General features: G+C 42.4%; 1 protein-coding gene across 1 annotated transcript in view; it reads left to right on the forward strand.

Annotated features, from left to right (window-relative positions):
• gmds (GDP-mannose 4,6-dehydratase) overlaps positions 1-19,279 on the forward strand; it is a 621,977-nt gene that overhangs the window by 240,275 nt on the left and 362,423 nt on the right. Inside the window, exon 7 of the mRNA XM_038796739.1 lies at positions 10,651-10,778. Within this exon, the coding sequence (XP_038652667.1) occupies positions 10,651-10,778 (128 nt within the window). The remainder of the gene's footprint in view (positions 1-10,650; positions 10,779-19,279) is intronic.

Consider the following 19,279-nt stretch of genomic DNA (forward strand, 5'->3'; position numbering starts at 1 on the left):
CCATGAGTAAATAAAAGAAACCCTCCTACTTGCTGATGAATACTTTTTTTAAAAATCTCCTCAATCTGAACATTATGGAATCCTTTCAAATCTTATTCAAATAGATTGTGGATATGTGACAGCATCCACCAGTACAGCCATTCCCTGTCACCTAAGAGATCCACTTTAATCCACAAAGTTTCCCTTGCTCCAGTGTGAAAGTTCTTCCTGGCATCCCATTATCTTAAAAGCGTAACGGAAAAGGTTCATGCCGTTGGTGCCAGAGATTGAAGTTGGTGCAAATCTACCCGTTTTTGTTCGTGAGAAAATCAGTTTGGATTAATTATAGGGTTGCTTATACCTCCAGGCTGTAGGTGGATGCAGAATGAAAATTAGCTGCACATAAAAGTATTTTTTTTAATGTTTACAATTGGGTGTGACATTCCAGCTGTTTTGTGCTATTTGAAGATACTATTCAATCAGGGTCTGATTCACAGGTTACTGAGAGTTCATATGTCTGTCGTTGTCCTCTTTCACCTAACTTTGGTAAAAGGTTTAATTGATGAACACGTGATCATGTCCAGATTCATTTTCTTTCCTCAATAACCTACCGAGATTTGAATCAAACGCGACCTCTAAAGTTTGTCAACTTTAAGACGGTCAGCTGGCTCACTCTTATTTTGGCACGCGGTGTTACTGAACTTCATGGGTTTATTTTTCTACCGCCTTGTCTTAGAACTCCCCAGGTGGCTCACCTGCCTCCAAGTCATTGGTCAAAACAAGGGAGAAGGTTGTAGGTTTTATTTTGAGTCAGCGAGAAACATCGTGGGTTGGGTTTTCCTGAATCGACTTCCAAGAGGTTTGGGATGGGACTTTCTCCTGCCCTTAAAACCTTATTCTGGACCTGGTGGGGTATATCCTTTTGGCCTTAATAACAATGGAAGGCAGACTCCTAACTGGACCTCTGCTAGCAACAGGGAGCCCAGTGCTTCAACCATTATATCTAAGTTTCATCAACCTTAAAATAATGGTTAACTATTTATAATGGTCACAGAATTGTTATGGCACAGAAGCAGGCCATTCAGTCCATCACATCTGCACTGGCTCTCCAAATGAACATCATGACTTAGTGCCATTCTTCCGCCTTTTCCCTATACCCCCTCGCACATTGTTTCTATTCAAATGAGTATCTAATGCCCTCTTGGATGCCCCAGTTGAACCTGCCTCCACCATACTTCCAGGCAATGCATTTCAGACCCAAACTGCTCGCAGTATGAACTATATTTTCCTCATTTTTTTCTTTGTATCGCAGTTGCTTCTTTTGCAAATCACTTTAAACCTGTGCCCTCTCATTCCGATCCTTTAACGAGCAGGAACAGTTTCTCCCCATCTACTCTGTCCAGTTCCCTCATGATTTTGACCACCTTTATCAAACCTCCTCCTAGCCGCCTTCTCTCCGAGGAGAACAGTCATAACCTTTCCAATTTATCTCACAAGTGAAGTTTCTCATCCCTGGAACCAACCATTCTTGCAAACCTTCCCGATATTCCAGCTGAGGTCTAACCAGTGTCAGCATAACCTCCTTTCTTTTGTACTCCATGTCCCTATTAACAAAGTCCAGAATACCAAACATTTTATTAACTGCTCCCTCCACCAGTCCTACTACCTTTTATGATCTATGTGCATATAAACCCAGGTCCCTCTGCTTCTGTAACCCATTGTACCCCTTATTTTAGATTGTCAGTCTGTTTTCTTCCTGTCAAAATACATCAGCTCACACTTCCGCATTGAACTTCATCTGCCATCTATCTGCTCACTTCACCAACTTGTTTATGTCCTTTTGAAGTTCTACATTGTCCTCCTCATAGTTGAAATGGTTCCAGGTTTTGTGTCATCTGCAAACTTTGGAATTGCGCCTTGCACACCAAGATCCAGATCGTTAATATGTATCAGGAAAAGGAGGGGTCCCAATGCCAACTCCTGGGGAACACCGCTACAAATATCCACTGACCATTACTCTGTTTCTTATCACTCAGCCAATTTTGTATCCAGTTGTGTAGCACCATATCAAATGCATTACCCTCATCAACCCTTTCTGTTACCTCCTCAAAAACTCCTTCAAGTTAGTTAAACACTATTTCCCCTTTAGAAATGCTGTCTCTTCCTAGTCACCCACATTTTTCCTTGTGACCACTGATTCTGTTCCGAATAATTTTCTAGCAGCTACCCCACCACTGAAATTAAACTGACTGGTCTGAAATTGCTGGGCTTTTCAAGAATCATAGAATCGCTCCAGTGCAGAAGAAGGCCATTCAGCCCATCAAGTCTACACTGACCCTTGGAAAGACCACCCTACCTAGGCCCAAACCCCCGCCCTATTCCTGCAACCGCACCCTAGGGGGCAAATTTTTTCATGACCAACATACACATCTTTGGACTGTGGGAGGAAACCATCCTTACAACCTTTTTTGAAAAAGGGCGTTGTCTGCGACTCTCCAGTCCCCTGGCACATCCTAAGTCTCGGGAAGACTGAAAGATTATGGCCAGTGCCCCTGCCATTTCCACTCTCACTTCCTTCAATATCTTTGGATGACAATCCCGGTGCCTTATCAACTTTAAGCACCGACAGTGTATTCAGCACATCCTCCTTGTTGGACTTTAACCTGGTGTTGTAAGACTTCTTACTGTGCCCACCCCAGTCTAACGCCGGCATCTCCACATCATCCTCCTTATCAGTTTTGAACCCTTCTAGTGACAGAGTTTCCTCCTCCATCAACATGGCCTGGATAACATCAATTTCCATGGTAAAGACAGATGCAAAGTATTTATTTAATATCTCACACGTGCTCCTTACCTCCGTGTGTAAATTCCCTTTTTGGTTTGTACCAGCCTTTTACTATTTATATGCCTGGAGAAGACTTTGAGATCCCCACTATGTTGACTGCCAGTCTTTTCCCATAATCTCTCTTTGCTTCCCTTACTTGCTTTTTCACTCTCTCTGAACCTTCTGTATTTCTCTTGGTTCTCAGTTGTATTTTCCACCTGACACCTGTCAAAAATACATTTTTTCTTCATTATCTTAATTTCTCTCTCCTTTTTCATCCAGGCAGCTCTGCATTTGTTTGCCCTACCTTTGCCTTTTGAGCGAATTTAACTTTACTGTGTCGGAATCCATTTCTGTTTTGAAGATAGCCCATTGTTCACTGACAGTGTTTCCCACCAACCTTCTGTTCCATTCTTTTCAGCCCAGCTCTATTCTTTTTTTTCTTTTTTTCATAAATTTAGAGTACCCAATTCATTTTTTCCGATCAAGGGGCAATTTAGCGTGGCCAATCCACCTACCCTGCACATCTTTTAGGTTGTGGGGGGAAACCCACGCAGACACGGGAGAATGTGCAAACTCCACACGGACAGTGACCCAGAGCCGGGATCGAACCTGGGACCTCGGCGCCGTGAGGCTGCAGGGCTAACCCACTGCGCCACCGTGCTTCCCTGCCCAGCTCTATTCTTGCCCATTGTAATCGGCTCTCCTCCCCCCACCCCCACCCTGGTTAATTATTCTTACTCTGGATTTCTCATTATCCTTTTCTACCATCCTCCTAACCTCGTGATACAATGATCACTGTCTCCTAAATATTCCCCACTGACACTTGATCTTCTTGGCCCACCTAATTTCCAAGACCCAGGTCCAACAGTTCATCATTCCTTGTTGGACTGGACATCCACTGCTGTAGAAACATATCCTAAACACAATCTAGGCATGCTTGCACTTCTATGTCCTTCAGACTACTGCTGTCCCAGTCTACATTGGGATAATAAAGTCTCTCTTTAGAACTACACTATAATGTTGCATCTCTGTGCAATTTCCCTGCAGATTTGTGCCGCAACTTCCTTTCCTCTAGTTGGAGGTCTATAGACTCCGTCTGGCAGCATCTGTGGAGAGAGAAACAGTTACTATTTCGAGTCTAATATGATTCACTGGTACGCTGGCAAGGTGGTTAGCACTGCTGCCTCACAGCGCCAGGGACCTGGGTTCAATTCTGGCCTTGGGTAACTGTCTGTGTGGAGTTTGTGCGTTCTCCCCGTGTCTGCGTGGGTTTCCTCCGGGAAATGTGGGTTACCATGGAAGTGATGAACACAGAATGCAGAAGTTCAAGGCTGCTGGCCACAAAAATAATCCGATTTTGCGGCTGCGTTGAGTTCAGTTTCATTTTTTGTGGAAATAAAGTTCTTGAGGTTTAGTGGCACTTCAGTCACCCTGATGATCCAATTGAAGTAACTCCGAATATTCTGATTTTCAACTCCTCTCAACTCTTTCCATGTGACTTGGGAAAGCAAATGTAGATGGTGACTACAGTTAACAGTCCACCATATTTAAATAGGGGTCTTTTTACAGTAACTTCATTGTAGTGTTAATATAAGCCTACTTGTGACAATAAAGATTATTATTATTGTTATATTTGCTGTCCGGATTCACAGATCATGATTCTGAATGCAGCTGAATATATAAAAATGTGTTGAATGCGTTTAAGGCCCCGATATAGAGATGTTTGTTCTCTCAGGGAATCAAGGGAGATGAGGAACAGGCAAGACAGTGGAGTTGAAGCCAAGAACAACCATGATCGTATTGAATGGCGGAGCAGGCTTGACGGACCATGTGGTCTACTCCTGTTCCTATCTCTTATGTTCTTGTAAAGATATTGAGGAAATCTGGGCTGCAATTTCCTGGACATTCACTCTGGCAGATCTTCCTGTGCTTTCGAAAGCGCAACCCCGCCACGGGTTTCCTGGCAGTGAGGGGGGAATTCAATCGAAACCGTGTTGACAAGGGCGGGACCAGAAGATCCTGCCATTGGCCAATGGGGAGCCACCTCCATCAGCAGGAAACACGCGGCAGGTTACGTGGTAACTCCCGCCTAAGATATTTTCACTGTTTTGAGGCAAGATGGTGAAGGTGGATTGCGAACATTTTGCATGGAAGCACGTCAGTAGTTGAAAGTGTCTCATTTTCATTGCAGACACAACTATAGCTGGGATGTAGTACAATAACAACATTAATCAGTACTGTTTTTATTATAGATGAAAGGATGTATATTAGATCTGTCATACGGTATTGAGGAAAACATACACACCTGGATCATAAATTAAGTGATAATATATTGACACCATACTTAGACGCCATAAAGTATTGCCACCTGTATTTGTTTTACTTGATTGTCACAACAACCAAAAACAGAAGTCAGAAAGTCTATGATTTTCAAGCTAATAGAATTAACAGGACCAGTTTTACAATGTTCAACATCACCTTTGCTAACAAAACCCAAAACAAGTTGAGTGTATTGAAAAAATCTAATAATGTTTTAACCTAATTATAGTGCAGAGTTCTGTGTCTATATATTTATTTAGTGTTCACAGACTCCAGCCACCTTTGGATCTTGTCTTTGCCAGCTTGCAATGAACCATTGAACCATGGAATCCCCACAGTAGTGCAGAAGGAGACCATTCAGCCCATCGGGTCTGCACCAAACCCTGAAAGCTCCCACCCCCCCGGCTCTATCCCTGTAACCCCACCTAACCTGCACATCTTTGGACACTAGGGGAAATTGATCACGGTCAATCCACCTAACCTGCACGTGTTTGGACTGTGGAGGAAACCGGAACACCTGGAGGAAACTCCCGCAGACACGGGGAGAAAGTGCAGACTCCACACTGTCAGTCACCTGAGGCTGGAATTGAACCCGGGTCCCTGCCGCTGTGAGACAACAGTGCCAACCACTGTGCCACCGTGCTGGCAAAAAGTTCAGTTATTTGACTGGATTCAGTGACATGGAACATGGTTCATATTTGTTAATAAAGATATTTCTTGTCATCACAAAGGTCCCAGAAGTGAAGATTTGAGCCACATTTCTCCAGAATTGGAAATAAATGGACATTGTGATGGCATAGATATGTAGTAGAAAGCTCATCTTGTCAAGCAGAGGGCTGAAGTCAGTGGCTAGTTGGAGAAGGCAAGGGAAGTACAGATGGTACAGTAATAAATAGAAGCTGGAGTGGGCCGTTTGGTCCACTGAGCCTGCATTGTGATTTGATAAGATCATGGCTGTTCCGATTGTAGTCTTAACTCTATTAATTTTAATGAGTTTTACTGAAATTAAAATATCCTCATTAATCTGGGATACCTGAGGTATGCTCCTGGCATCATGGTGGCTCACTTATACATGCCAGAAGCTCTATATATAATAATCCAGAGGGCCATGTTTTTGAAGACAAAAAAAAAATATATACATATTGCGCCTGTTTCAACTAAATGAAATCGGCAACAGCCATTATCTGATTCGTTCTCCAGGGCAATGCTTTGTCAAATCAGAGTCAACCTGCCTAGTTTGAAGTTAACCAACACTTGGCAGTTAACTGTCAGTCTTCAGTTAACTGGTGAATTCTCCATGTCAATTCCTCGACCAATCAGAGTTCACTTATCAACCAAGCAGTACAATTTTCTCACAAAATATAAATTGTTGTTCCCTTTATATGTAGTATTCTTGTGAATTGACCTGATGAGTGACAGACAAAAAGCTTTGACAACATGTCTTTTTTTAAGAATTTATCGTGGGTGGTGAGTTTGCCATTTTCTGAAGTGCAGTCTTGAAATTGAACTTGGTGCTACAAAATATATCAATAGAAACAACATTATTAATAGCAGGGAGCAATTCATCCATTGTAGTTCCACGAAACATCTCTTTTTTTTTTACAAATGGCTAGATTTCCCCTCTAAATTTATAAACTACAATCAAATCACAAATAATTTGAGATGGATGGTGGGCATGGGGAGTAGGTGGGGATGAGGAGGTGTGTGGGTTGAGGGCTATAGAACCAAATACTTAACAAACCAGCAGAGTGGCAGAGAAACGGGTCAAACCTCTTAACTAGCCAACCTTGGCACTCAGCAGCCCCTATAGCCTACTCCAATCTGCGTTCAGGGACAATGTGCTCAACTCCATACCTGCACCCATTTCCCCCTCCCCCGGAACAAACATCACGCCATTCCCAACACTTTTTTTCTTGAGGTGGGAAATTTCCCAACTCGAGCTACTGCCTCGGGAGTGAAAATCTAGCCCATAATGTCAGCTAGTCTGGGGGTCAGAAAGAAATTTTGGACGGTCAGGAGAAATAGGTGAAATTAACAGATCAAGTTAAAACACGAGACTACAAATGACAAATGTGGACGTAATGATCAACAACGCCAACTTGCAGAAAGGCTTGGATTGCAATATACCTCAGGAAGACCAACTGATATTGTATGATTTTTATAAATTAAAATGAAGTGCAACTATGCATTAACTTCAATCTAGGGAAAATTGGAGCTGAACCGAATCCTAACAGAGGATGCTCTGAGAATTACAACTGACCTTTCTCATATGAATAGTTGATTACCTGGCATCCAGCAGTTAGAGCGGCGACACCTGCATCTTTTGAAGTTAGAAAATGTTCACGGCATCTTCCAAGCAAGATCTAATTTAATCTGGATCAATATGGCCCTTTGTCCATGTTGGGTTCTTGTTGAGAAACTGCCTCACTGTTTCTTCTGTGATGTGATTCCCTAATATTTTGGTGCTAGGTCCAGGGTCTGCTTGCATCCCCATTAGCAATGGAAACCTGTGCTAAGCTTGATTGATTAACTGTTTCACTTATGACTGCGTTATGGAGGTTTTCCTCAGACATGGAGATCGCTCCTTTCCATGGTGGAAACTAAAAAATCAGTGACCATGCATATAATGTGCAAAAAGGAGTTGCCCTTTCCTATAACAAAACACTGATTTACAGTGAGTAAATTTCTGTTTTTAACATGTATTTTTTTAACCACTGTAATTCTACAGACACCACAGGCTATGCAATTAGTAAATTTAAAATGAAAAGTTAATGTCATTTTTAATTGGATGAAAATTAAGTTGCAATTTTGACTCCTTGACTCCTTCTGTTTACTTGGCTGCCCAGCCATGAAGGTAGAAGGATTTTACTGTTGATGGCATTTGGGGGTGGGGGGGGAGGGGGGGATGCAGCAACAAAAAAAAAATATTTTCTGGTTTTATTCCTCTGTGGGGGGAAAACACTCTGCTTCAAAACTATGACAACAGAACAGGAATGAGGAGTAAGGGGAATCACAAGTGCGAACTTGTGTTCTACCATTTAATTAAAAGGCAGAAAAATTGAAGTTGCAATGTAGCATGCCGCTCACAGTAACTTCATTGAAGCCTACTTGTGACATTAAGCGATTATTATTATTGGTTCCTGTCCGTTGGGATCCAGTTGTTACAATTGAGGCTCAGGGTAGGAAGGATGGGGGCAGAGTTTGTCATCTTACTTGCAAAAACTTCATCGTTAGAGCATAGTGTTCCCTGCAGTCTGAAATAGGAGAGCGAAAAGACAGCGAAACTGTGTCGTCAAGACAAAATAAGATATTTAAGCAGTAGGAAATCCACTTGGCTAGCTTTTGTATCATCTGTCTTGCATACATTAGCTGTCAAACTAAGGCTCAGATCAAAAGCCTTTGGAAGGTTTCTCAAGTTTGCAATAAAATTGAACAAAGGATAGGTTTATATTGTAAGATGCCTGCCTGTCAGTATTTTTTTTATCAAATACGATTATAACATGGCTAATTGCCAGTCCTCCTATTTTCATGAAAAAGAAAACAAATGTTGACAGCAATATTTTATTTGTGCCATTGTTATAAATTTAAATGGCTAAAAATGCAACATTCACCAAAAACGCTCAGATATTTAAATTAAAAATTCATCCTTTTCTGAAAATGTACGTATGGATTGTGGAGTACCTGCTGTCAAGTAGTGTTGACTTTGGCAGTCCTTAGCAAGCAAATTAGGTGTAATCTCTCTGATCTCGGTAGTCTGTTCAGTCAGCCATGACATTCTCCCTGTCCATCCTTTTTGCTTCCCAGTTGTGCAGAGCCATTGTTGAGGCAATTCTCTGCCAGAGTGTTGAAGATCACTCCTTTTAACAGCAGATGGCGGCTGGTGAAAAATGCAGCCGCCAGGCTAGAGTTCAAATTGGGTTCAGGAAAAAAGCTAATTTGCCTTCTGTTGATTCCACCTAGTTTAATTTTTCATTCATTCGAATGTGACTTCCAATTTAAATCTGAAATCTATAATGGTTACATTTCACCAATTGACATTTTTATTTCTAGGCCAGTTTAATTGTACACTTTCATGTACTTACAGTGCAAGAATTTTTACATCTCTCGAGTGTTTCAGTTTAGGTATTTAGGAATATGACAATCAATTTATCATTGACTTGGTGCCTGGGGGGGGGGGGGGTGATATTAACCTGGTGGAAAATTATTAATACCTACTAGTCTGTAATAGACAATTAACAGAACATGTTATCCATCTTTGCTTCATGATAGTGCAAGTACTTCACTAAATTAAAGACCCAAAACCTTTTTGGGTTTTGGTACGATAATTTGAATGCATCTTGTACAGTCCCCAGCACTATATTGCCTGTGGTTATTGTGGCCAGCTGTTTTTACCAAGTTACAAATGTGAGCTGCTTTCCGTGAATGTCAATGACAAAAACAGTTTATACTGTATTAAATTAATTTGGGTGGACTCAGCTGTTCAGTCAGCTGTTCACACCTAGTTAAGGTACAATTACCTTGGCTCCTTAATCCTGTCTTTAGTGTTGGGTTACAGTGAGCACAGACGACAGAAGCATACATGGCTGGAAAGAGAAAAGCAGTGAGCTCCAGCAGAAAAATTAACCATAAACAAAATAAGATGAGCTGCCAGAAAATGAGGCAGCATGGCCAAGCTCAGTGCCTCGGTCTACCTGGATCTACTGTTGACTTACTTAGAGACAGAATAAATCGTTTTTCACTGAATAGCATATTTTTACCGCCCACTTCAATATAACAGGCAAATGTGCGAACAAAAGAACGCACCATATAAGCAATGGGGACAATACCTGAATATACGAATAAAATCAGTCTTTGTGCAGGATTAGTAATATTAATTAATATATTTGTGAATTTGCCTGTAAATATTACATCACTTTTGCCGCCTCTGGAAATGAATGTTATTTAAGTTGTATTGTGAGCTTCCTAGTATAGGATCAGATTTTGCTCCACTGAATGTGTTTCAACTCCTTAATTTATGGCAATGTACTTGATCATCAGATCCATTTTATTCAGTGCATCTCACTCATTTCTTCAGATCGTTGCCAAAGTAATGCACTGGCTGATGCCGTTTTAAAATTGATTGTAGCAACAATGACAAAGGTTAACACTCATTGCTTCCTACTTTTTAACTTTAAACTTTCTCTATCTTAAACTTTTAAAATTCAGTGGCATTTTGTGTATTTGGTGTTTCGAGGTTGACAGTTGCGTACACTTTGATTGGCTTGGCTCCTTGAATTGAAGACATAAATATTAAATTAAAAATGATTAAGTAGTTTGCAAAGAGGCTTGAGAAAGTTGTCTGCTGTGTAAGTGGATCTCTTGACTGTTTTTGGTTTGAAGCTTCTGGGTTTACTCATCTGACAGATGATACCATAACACTAAAAAAAGTAGTAACTATTAAAATGTTAGATACATTTTTGTTTCTATTTTGATACAGTTAAACAGCCGGAATAACTATACTGATGTTATCTGTTATCTTTTTTCAGGGGCTAATTTCGTAACTCGGAAAATTAGCCGGTCGGTGGCTAAGATTCACCTCAGACAGCTGGATTGTTTTAGTTTGGGTAATCTGGATGCCAAGAGAGATTGGGGTCATGCCAAGGACTACATTGAGGTAGGCCATTGGCCAGAGGCTATTCAGAAATAGTTCCCTGCCTGGATGATACGTTTCATGCATCATCTCCAAGAAATTGCTTGATCTGTATGGCGTATCTTGTGAACTTGTGCCAGAGGAGAGTTGCTAACACAGTGTACAGTCAATTACAGCCTGGGGAATTCAGTTCCATGGTGGGCTACCCCAGTCCTGACCTGACTAAAAAACAATCTTTCACTTCATTCGGAATTGCTATACGTTTATGTTTCGCTGGTAACTTACAGCCAGGGGGTCATTTTGAACCTTTACAACAAACTCTAGTCCTCTTTCCCTCTTCCCCCCCTCCACCCCCTGATTTCTGTTTCCTTTTTTCTCCTTAGACACATGTATAAATGTACAAGCACGTTTGTATTTTACAATATATTTAATTTCATTTTCCATTCTATAGTGTGGAACAACTATGGAGACTATTTAACTCCACTAGACAGCAGCAAAAATAGTGTCTGGACTGGCTAGCTTGCTTCCCTCAGTTGGGTCCTGACAGGTTTCCTGTGCTTACAATGCTATTTCTGTCTTTTTGAATCATGCATCCCTGGGACACAGACACTGGTTTTCCAGAACTATTTACGTAATTTAAACAGAAGCTAGCAAACCTACAAAGCTCGAAAAGCTGACAGTTTAATAAGGGTGCGGCAACAAGTTTATGGTAAATGCCTCTGTGTGGGTTTGCTCTCTAAGTGAAAGAAAGCAGCAAATCCAGATGTCTGCTACTGGTAACGCAAACACCACAGAACTTTATACTGATGATATATTTGGTTCCTACTTAAATTTTAATGATAGGCTTAAACTGTGCTTTTTGCAAATGGCATATAGTTAGACCAATTTTTGTTTTAACCCATTAGAAAGGTCAGTCTGCAATTAAAGATGGAGGGAGAAAATTATAATTTTATTTTATGCTGCCTTGTCACAAGTTTCCCGTGTTAAACCTTTCCTAGTACATGTAGCCTTTGGCATAAATGTGCATCTTTGGAATTTGGTGCAATCTGCATCCACCTCACAAGTTGAGGAAGGTTAAAGAATGAATTGAGCAAATGTCTGATTCATCAGCTTGCATTAAACTCACCAAAGTTCGAATTCATTAGATTTATTAAATTCAGGTCTTTTTTTTGTTGTTTTTGCTGCTGTTTCATAATCCTAATGAAAATCTAGCACTCGTAAAGATCGAATGAGTCTGGTTTGAGATAAATGCTGTGGTTGCTAACAAATGGCAATGCAAGAAGCCAAAAAAAATACAAGAGCAGCCCTTTTTTTTATTAAATTTGGCCATAGGTCTAGGCTATTTAAAAAAAAATCTCAAGTCTGCTCTGATCTTATCTGTAGTTTCTGCAGGATTTAAGGCTGCCAATGCTGGGCACATTTTACTGCTGGGTGTCTTAACAGTTCTTATTTTTCATACTTTTGAAGTTCAGTGGAAGGGTAGGTGAATATACGGCAAAATGCTCATACTGTATTACTTCTAGTGATTTGGGCAGAATTTTAATATATTGTGGCCCTAACTAATATGTTAGCATGCAACATTTGAGATGATAGATTTGGTTCTAATTATTCATTGACTTTGGGTGTACATTCTGAATACAGTTGTGGAAACTCTATGTCCTTATTGTTTCTTGGGGGATATTTTGCATGTTTTTTCTTTGACATAATGTACTGAAAATAAAGGGGGAAATTGAAGGACTGTGGGAAGAGGGCAGGAGAATGGGATAAATTGGCTACCTCTTTCAAAAGACAGCACTGACAGGGATGAGCTGATGATCCCTTCTGTGTTGTATCATTCTCTGATTCTGTATGAAAGCAGATTGTTCATGGCTATGTTATTTGTATGTGCGTTAGCACCAAATCATCTTTGAACTTTATCTCACTTGGAGTTCTGCTACAGCCACACACTGCTTCCCCTCCCCACTCCAACTAGAGCAGTGGTGGGCATGCTGCAGCCCAGGGCTACATGTGGCCCATCAGGGTGTGGCCCACTAGACACATGTTGACTGTTACCCACACGCAGGTTTGCCACATTCTACTGGATTCCATCTGCGTATTTTTTTTTCCTACCGGTGTGACTAAAGTGATTAGCACGTAAGGTAAAGCATATGGGCGTCATGGTAGCACAGTGGTTAGCACTGTTGCGTCACAGCGCCAGGGTCCCAGGTTTGATTCCCAGCTTGGGTCACTGTGCGGAGTCTGCAAGCTCTCCCTGTGTCTGCGTGGGTTTCCTCCGGGTGCTCCGGTTTCCTCCCACAAGTCCCGAAAGATCTGCTTCTTGTACCAGCCTCCCCGAACAGGCGCCGGAATGTGGCAACAAGGGGCTTTTCACAGTAACTTCATTTGAAACCTACTTGTGAAAATAAGCGATTTTCATTTCATTGTTGGGTGAATTGGACATTCTGAATTCTCCCTCCATGTACCTGAACAGGCGCCAGAGTGTGGCGACAAGGGGCTTTTCACGGTAACGTCAATGCAGTGATAATGTAAGCCTATTTGTGACAATAATAAAGATTATTATTATGAAGTGAGATGCGAGCTCATTGATCACAACATTGACTGTGAGAGCTGCACGCTCCCTCTGTATCCAATCCAACATAAATATTTATTTGGTTTTTGTCCCTTGAAGTTGATGACAGTTCTATTAATATACGAATGATTTAGTATTTTCCATAACTTATAATGAAATTTTCGTTGTGTGTTAAATGTATCCAATCTTATTCAAGGGTCTTGGGTCTCGGTTGCCCACCACTAAACTAGAGGGAGGATGGCCTAAGCCCTGGAACAGTCCTTCCTGGAATCAACATGGACCACTTCCTGCATGGGGTGAACTGGTTCTTTTAGTTTTTGATCTCAAGCCTGACGCTCTTTACAATGAAGCACACGATTGGTACACGTTGCTTGGAAAATAAGCCCTAATGTTGCCCACGGTGGCACAGTGGTTATCACTGCTGCCTTATAGCACCAGGGACCTGGGTTCGATTCCGGCCTTGGGGTGACTGTCTATGTGGAGTACGTTCTCTCTGTGTCTGGGTCCTCTGGTTTGCTCCCAGAGTCCAAAGGTGTGCAGGTTAGGTGGTTTGGCCATGCTAAATTGCCCCTTCGTGTCTAAAGATGTGTAGGTTAGGTTACAGGGTTCCAGGGATTGGGTGGGGCAGTGGGCCTAGGTCGAGTTGCCTTTCAGAGGGCCGGTGCAGAATCAGTGGGCCGAATGGCTTCTTTCTGCACTGCAGGAATTCTATTCTAATTGCGATCAAACTCTTGACCTTTTCGATGGGAGTTGTAGCAATTGCTGAATTAATCTGACAACATGCAATTTGAAAATAAAGTCTGTCTTCTTTCCCCTCCATTGTTTCTCAAGGATTTTGATTCCTTCATGGGGCAGATTCGGATGGGTATGGGGCACTGCCCATTACCCCACCCAAATAGCCATTGTCAATGTGTGAGCTGAAGAAAAAGAAGGAAAACGCCTCCCAATGTGCTGGACAACCAAGAAAGTAGTTGTCAGTGTGGTGACTGTGGTAATGTGGGGAGTACAATGACCAATTTGGACAAACCCAGATTCCACAAATAGCAATGCGATAATTGCCAGGTAGTCATTCTTTTTTAAGTGCTGTTGGTTGTCGCATAAATATTGGTGACAAAACTCGGGAGAACTATTATATATTTCCGCAAATAGTATCATGGGATCTTTTACAGTCAACTGAGAGCGCAAACGCAGCCCTGTCCTAATGTTTCATCCGAAAGACAGCACTTCGGACAGTGAAGAAATATCTCAGTACCATAGGGCAGCATGGTAGCATAGTGGTTAGCACAAATGCTTCACAGCTCCAGGGTCCCAGGTTCGATTCCCGGCTTGGGTCACTGTCTGTGCGGAGTCTGCACGTTCTCCCCGTGTGTGCGTGGGTTTCCTCCGGGTGCTCCGGTTTCCTCCCACAGTCCAAAGATGTGCAGGTTAGGTGAATTGGCCAGGCTAAATTTCCCTCAGGGTCCAAATTGCCCTTAGTGTTAGGTGGGGTTACTGGGTTATGGGGATAGGGTGGAGGTATGGGCTTGGGTAGGGTGCTCTTTCCAAGAGCCGGTGCAGACTCGATGGGCCGAATGGCCTCCTTCTGCACTGTAAATTCTATGAAATCTATTACCTACCAGATTCTGCTCTTTCCCAACACTGCACGGTGGCACAGTGGTTAGCACTGCTGCCCCATGGCACCAGGGACCCAGGTTCGATTCCAACCTCGGGTGACTGTCTCTATGGAGTTTGTACATTCTCTCCATGTCTGCATGGGTTTCCTCCAGTTTCCTCCCACAATCCAAAGATGTGCAGGTTGGCCATGATAACAATTGCCCCCTAGGGTGGATTTGCAGGAATAGGGTGAGGGATTGTGCCTATGTAGGGAGGTCTTTCCAAGGGTCGGTGCAGACTGGATGGTCCCCCCCTCCCCCCCAAACTCAGGTGTTGAGGACAACAATATGAGCAGAAAGTAACAATATGAGCAGAAAATGCTGGAAAACCTCAGCAGACCCGGCAGCATCCGTGGAGAGGGAAACACAGTTAGCGTTTCAAATCCAATGTGACTCTTCCTCTGAGAACTTGAAATGTTAACTCTGTTTCTCTCCCCACAGATGCTGCCAGACCCACTGAGTTTTTCCAGCACTTTCTGCTTTTATTTCAGATTTCCAGATTCCGCTGTTTGTTACTTTTATTATTATGTTGCGGACAGCATCCCTACTAAGATCCCATCTATAAATATCCAATTCAGCACTAAGACTCCAGATGTAAATATCCAGTTCAGCACAGCTTGAACTTACACAGGACGTTTCCAGTCAGTGGTTTTTCTATTCATTGCCTGAACCAGCTGAGTCAAGGGGGTGCTTCAGAATGCATCATTGAACATTCACTAGTCAATAAAAATCATTTTGCAAGTATAGCTGTTTGATTACTTTTATTCCTGATTAACTCCCAGGCCAATACTCTTCAGTCTTTCAATATGAAGTCTGTTCATTCATTTTGTCTTGACAGAGGTATTAATAAAGAGCATATATTAAACTTCAAATGCCATACAATTTTAGGTTTTCCTGCTAATGGGGAGGCGGTGGCGTACTGGTATTGTCACTGGACTAGAAATGCTCGGGGGACCCGGGTTCAAATCCCGCCACTGCAGATGGTGAAATTTGAATTCAATAAAAATCTGGAATTAAAGGTCCAATGGTGACCATGAAACCATTGTCGAGTGCCGTAAAAGCCCATCAGGTTCACTAAGCTCCTTTAGGGAAAGAAATCTGTCGTCCTTACCGGGTCTGGCCTACATATGACTCCTGACCCTCAGCAATGTGGTTGACTCTGAACTGCCCACTCAAGGGCAATTCGGGATGGGCAATAAATGCTGGCACAGCCTGCGACACCCACTTCCCATGAACTAATAAAAAAAAAGTTTTGCAATGTATGGTGCTCATGTGAAGTTTCCTATGATGCTCGAGAAATGCATTTAAATTCAATCTTTAATTCTGTTTGGGATTTTTATGGATAAGGTTATAGAATAACCACTGAACTGCTTTTTTATGAACTTTTCTCTTACATTGGTACAAATGGTGTTCTAGCTATATATAAAGCATATGAGAATAGACATCGATGCTCTATTAACAATGAACTGTCACAATATAGTCAGATAAATTAATAATCGTTCGCAGTTCTATAAGTCTTTCATTAGTACTGTTGCCATTGCCAATTCCTCTTTGCATTAAATGTGGTAATGTCATTAACATGATTCCCAATGGAGTTCTGTAGTAATAACGTTATCATGCATCTACGCTAACAAACCAGCTACTAAGAGCTTAAAGAAAGTATTTTACTTTTGTTGGCTGTGTATATTTTAACATTTTTATACTTCAATTTGTATCCTTGGCACAATTTACCATTAGGATTGTAAAACAGGGGGCAGCACGGTGATGCAGTGGGTTAGCCCTGCAGCCTCACGGCGCCGAGGTCCCAGGTTCAATCCCGGCTCTGGGTCACTGTCCGTGTGAAGTTTGCACATTCTCCACGTGTTTGCGTGGGTTTCGCCCCCGCAACCCAAGCATCTGCAGGCTGGGTGGATTTGCCACGTTAAATTGCCCCTTAATTGGAAAAAATTAATTGGGTACACTAAATTTATTGAAAAAAAAGGATTGTAAAACAGGACAAACTCCTTGCCATGCCATGTCCTCTTGTTTTACATGGTTCCTTAAGGTACACACCTCGATTCCATCCTTGAATCCTCATTTGTCTATTTACATGATGGGCCTCAGGCATGAATCTTTGGACATTTGTCCCAGTATTTCATGCACTGGTTTAGCTCAGCTGTTTTGTGATGCAGAACAAGGTCAGCAGTGTGGAGTAATTTCCTGTACCAGCTGAGAATTCTGAATTCTCCCGAACAAGCGCCGGAATGTGGCGACTAGGGGATTTTCACAGTAACTTCATTGCAGTGCTAATGTAAGCCTACTTGTGACAATAAAGATTATTTGTTTATTTATTTATTTACAGGAAGACCGGTTGAGAGGGTGGGTTGTTTTTAAAGGCTGGCAAACCTGGAAGCGCAAGTAATGTGAAAAATGAAATGAAATGAAAATCGCTTATTGTCACGAGTAGGCTTACAAATTTACTAATAGGACCTCATTTGATTTTTTTCTCCATTTTGCTGCTCGCGGTCAGCCAGATTGATAGGCTGTCTGCAGTGTTCTACTTCTGGTCTCCAGTGCATTTCCAGTAAGAATTGCTCCATCATTGGGAGCCATGCCTTCAGGTGCCTTTGGACTCCAAGCTGTGGAATTCCTTCTCTGCCCCTTTCCTGCTTTGTGGCACTCTGTAAAACCTTCCTCATTCACTAAAGTTTTGGCCATCGGACCTAATCTCCCCGTATGTGGGTTGGTATGGAATTTTCTTTGCTAAAACTCCTGTGAAATGCCTTTGGACATTTAATTCCATTGAAGACGCTATGGGCATGATCTAACGAGAGAAAAAAAGAGTCCTGTCTGGGCGGGATTAGCAGGGCCATTCCTGGTACAGTACTGCTATCTAACGGCACTCTTTCCCCCCCCCCCCCCCCCCCCCCCCCCCCGGCCTTGGCAGGGAATGTCCCACCGAGGCTGCAGAAATAATAGGTCTTTCATGTAGTTTTGATAGTTTGAAAAGAAAAGTTACATTTTCTTCCACTGAATAGTTAGCCCCAAACTGAGTGGTTTTTTTCCTTTTGGTACAGAAGGCAGGTATCTTGTATTGCAACGCTTCTAGTGCCAGTTTCTTTTGGAGCTGACTCACTTGCTGCTGCGTTTTCACTTGCAGGAAACCTCTCAGGGCAGGAATTCCTTTGACGTGGTCCCAGTTCTCTCCCACAATTTCGAAGAGCAAAATTAATTCATGAGGGGACAGCAAAGCCACACGGGCTGATGCTTCAGATGTTCTGCCTGCTGTTCTACCAGAGACTACATTTAGAGATCCAGACAAGGTGATCTGAACAATTTGGGGGAGGTCTGTCTTCACTGCCTCGGCTCGAAAGGGCCAAAAAAAAGGCGGGTGAATTAGAATTGAATCAGGCGCAGGGGGCAAGCAAGCAAGAACGAATTAAAATAGACGCACGAAAAAGTAAGAAAATATTAGTTTAAAATTTGACATTTTTAAAATCTCCAACAATTTATTCCATGCAGTTTAAATTGTTCCCTCTGGGCGGAAGAAATTTTGTGAGATTCTATTAACATTTATCACCTCAGCAAAAGGACCAATAATTATGAGCCCTAACTTTCGGCCATGAGTTTATTTGGGTAGGGAACGTACAAGGGCAGCAAGTTCTTCAAAAATGATGAGGTGGCTAAGGTGGAGCTGCCACTTGTGCAGAGAATGGGCGGGATTTTCCAGTCACACCTTTTTTTAAAAATTTAGATTACCCAATTATTTTTTCCAATTAAGGGGCAATTTAGTGTGGCCAATCCACCTATTCTTCACATTTTTGGGTTGTGGGGGCAAAACCCATGCAGATACGGGGAGAATGTGCAAACTCCACACGGACAGTGACCCAGAGCCGGGATCGAACCTAGGACCTCAGTGCCGTGAGGCAGCTGTGCTAGCCACTAGGCCACCGTGCTGCCCCTTTTCCAGTCACACCTGCCCGAGATTGGAAATTCCCTCTCAGGGTCAACGGACCTTCAAAAGTGTCCATTATAGTTTCTGTCTGCAATGGGCCAGACGGGTGAGTTTACCCCAATAATTCAACATGTCTTAATCTTGCTGGCCAATTTGTGAATTCAGAGTGGTGCCCACCGTGAGCACGGCATTATTTTTCCAGGAAGAATTTGGCCCGGTCACGGAGAAGAATCGCCCTCAACTCTTGAGTTGCCACTCTGCTTTCCCCTCCTTCTCCTCGCCTATCAAGCCAGACCTCCCCAAAAGACTCCTCCCAGCCTCTCTCCAAACGGGCTTCTCTCCCATTTCCCAATGTGCCACCTCCGTCTGG

Source organism: Scyliorhinus canicula, chromosome 5 (genome assembly GCF_902713615.1).
Source record: "Scyliorhinus canicula chromosome 5, sScyCan1.1, whole genome shotgun sequence".
Classification (NCBI taxonomy): Eukaryota; Metazoa; Chordata; class Chondrichthyes; order Carcharhiniformes; family Scyliorhinidae; genus Scyliorhinus; species Scyliorhinus canicula.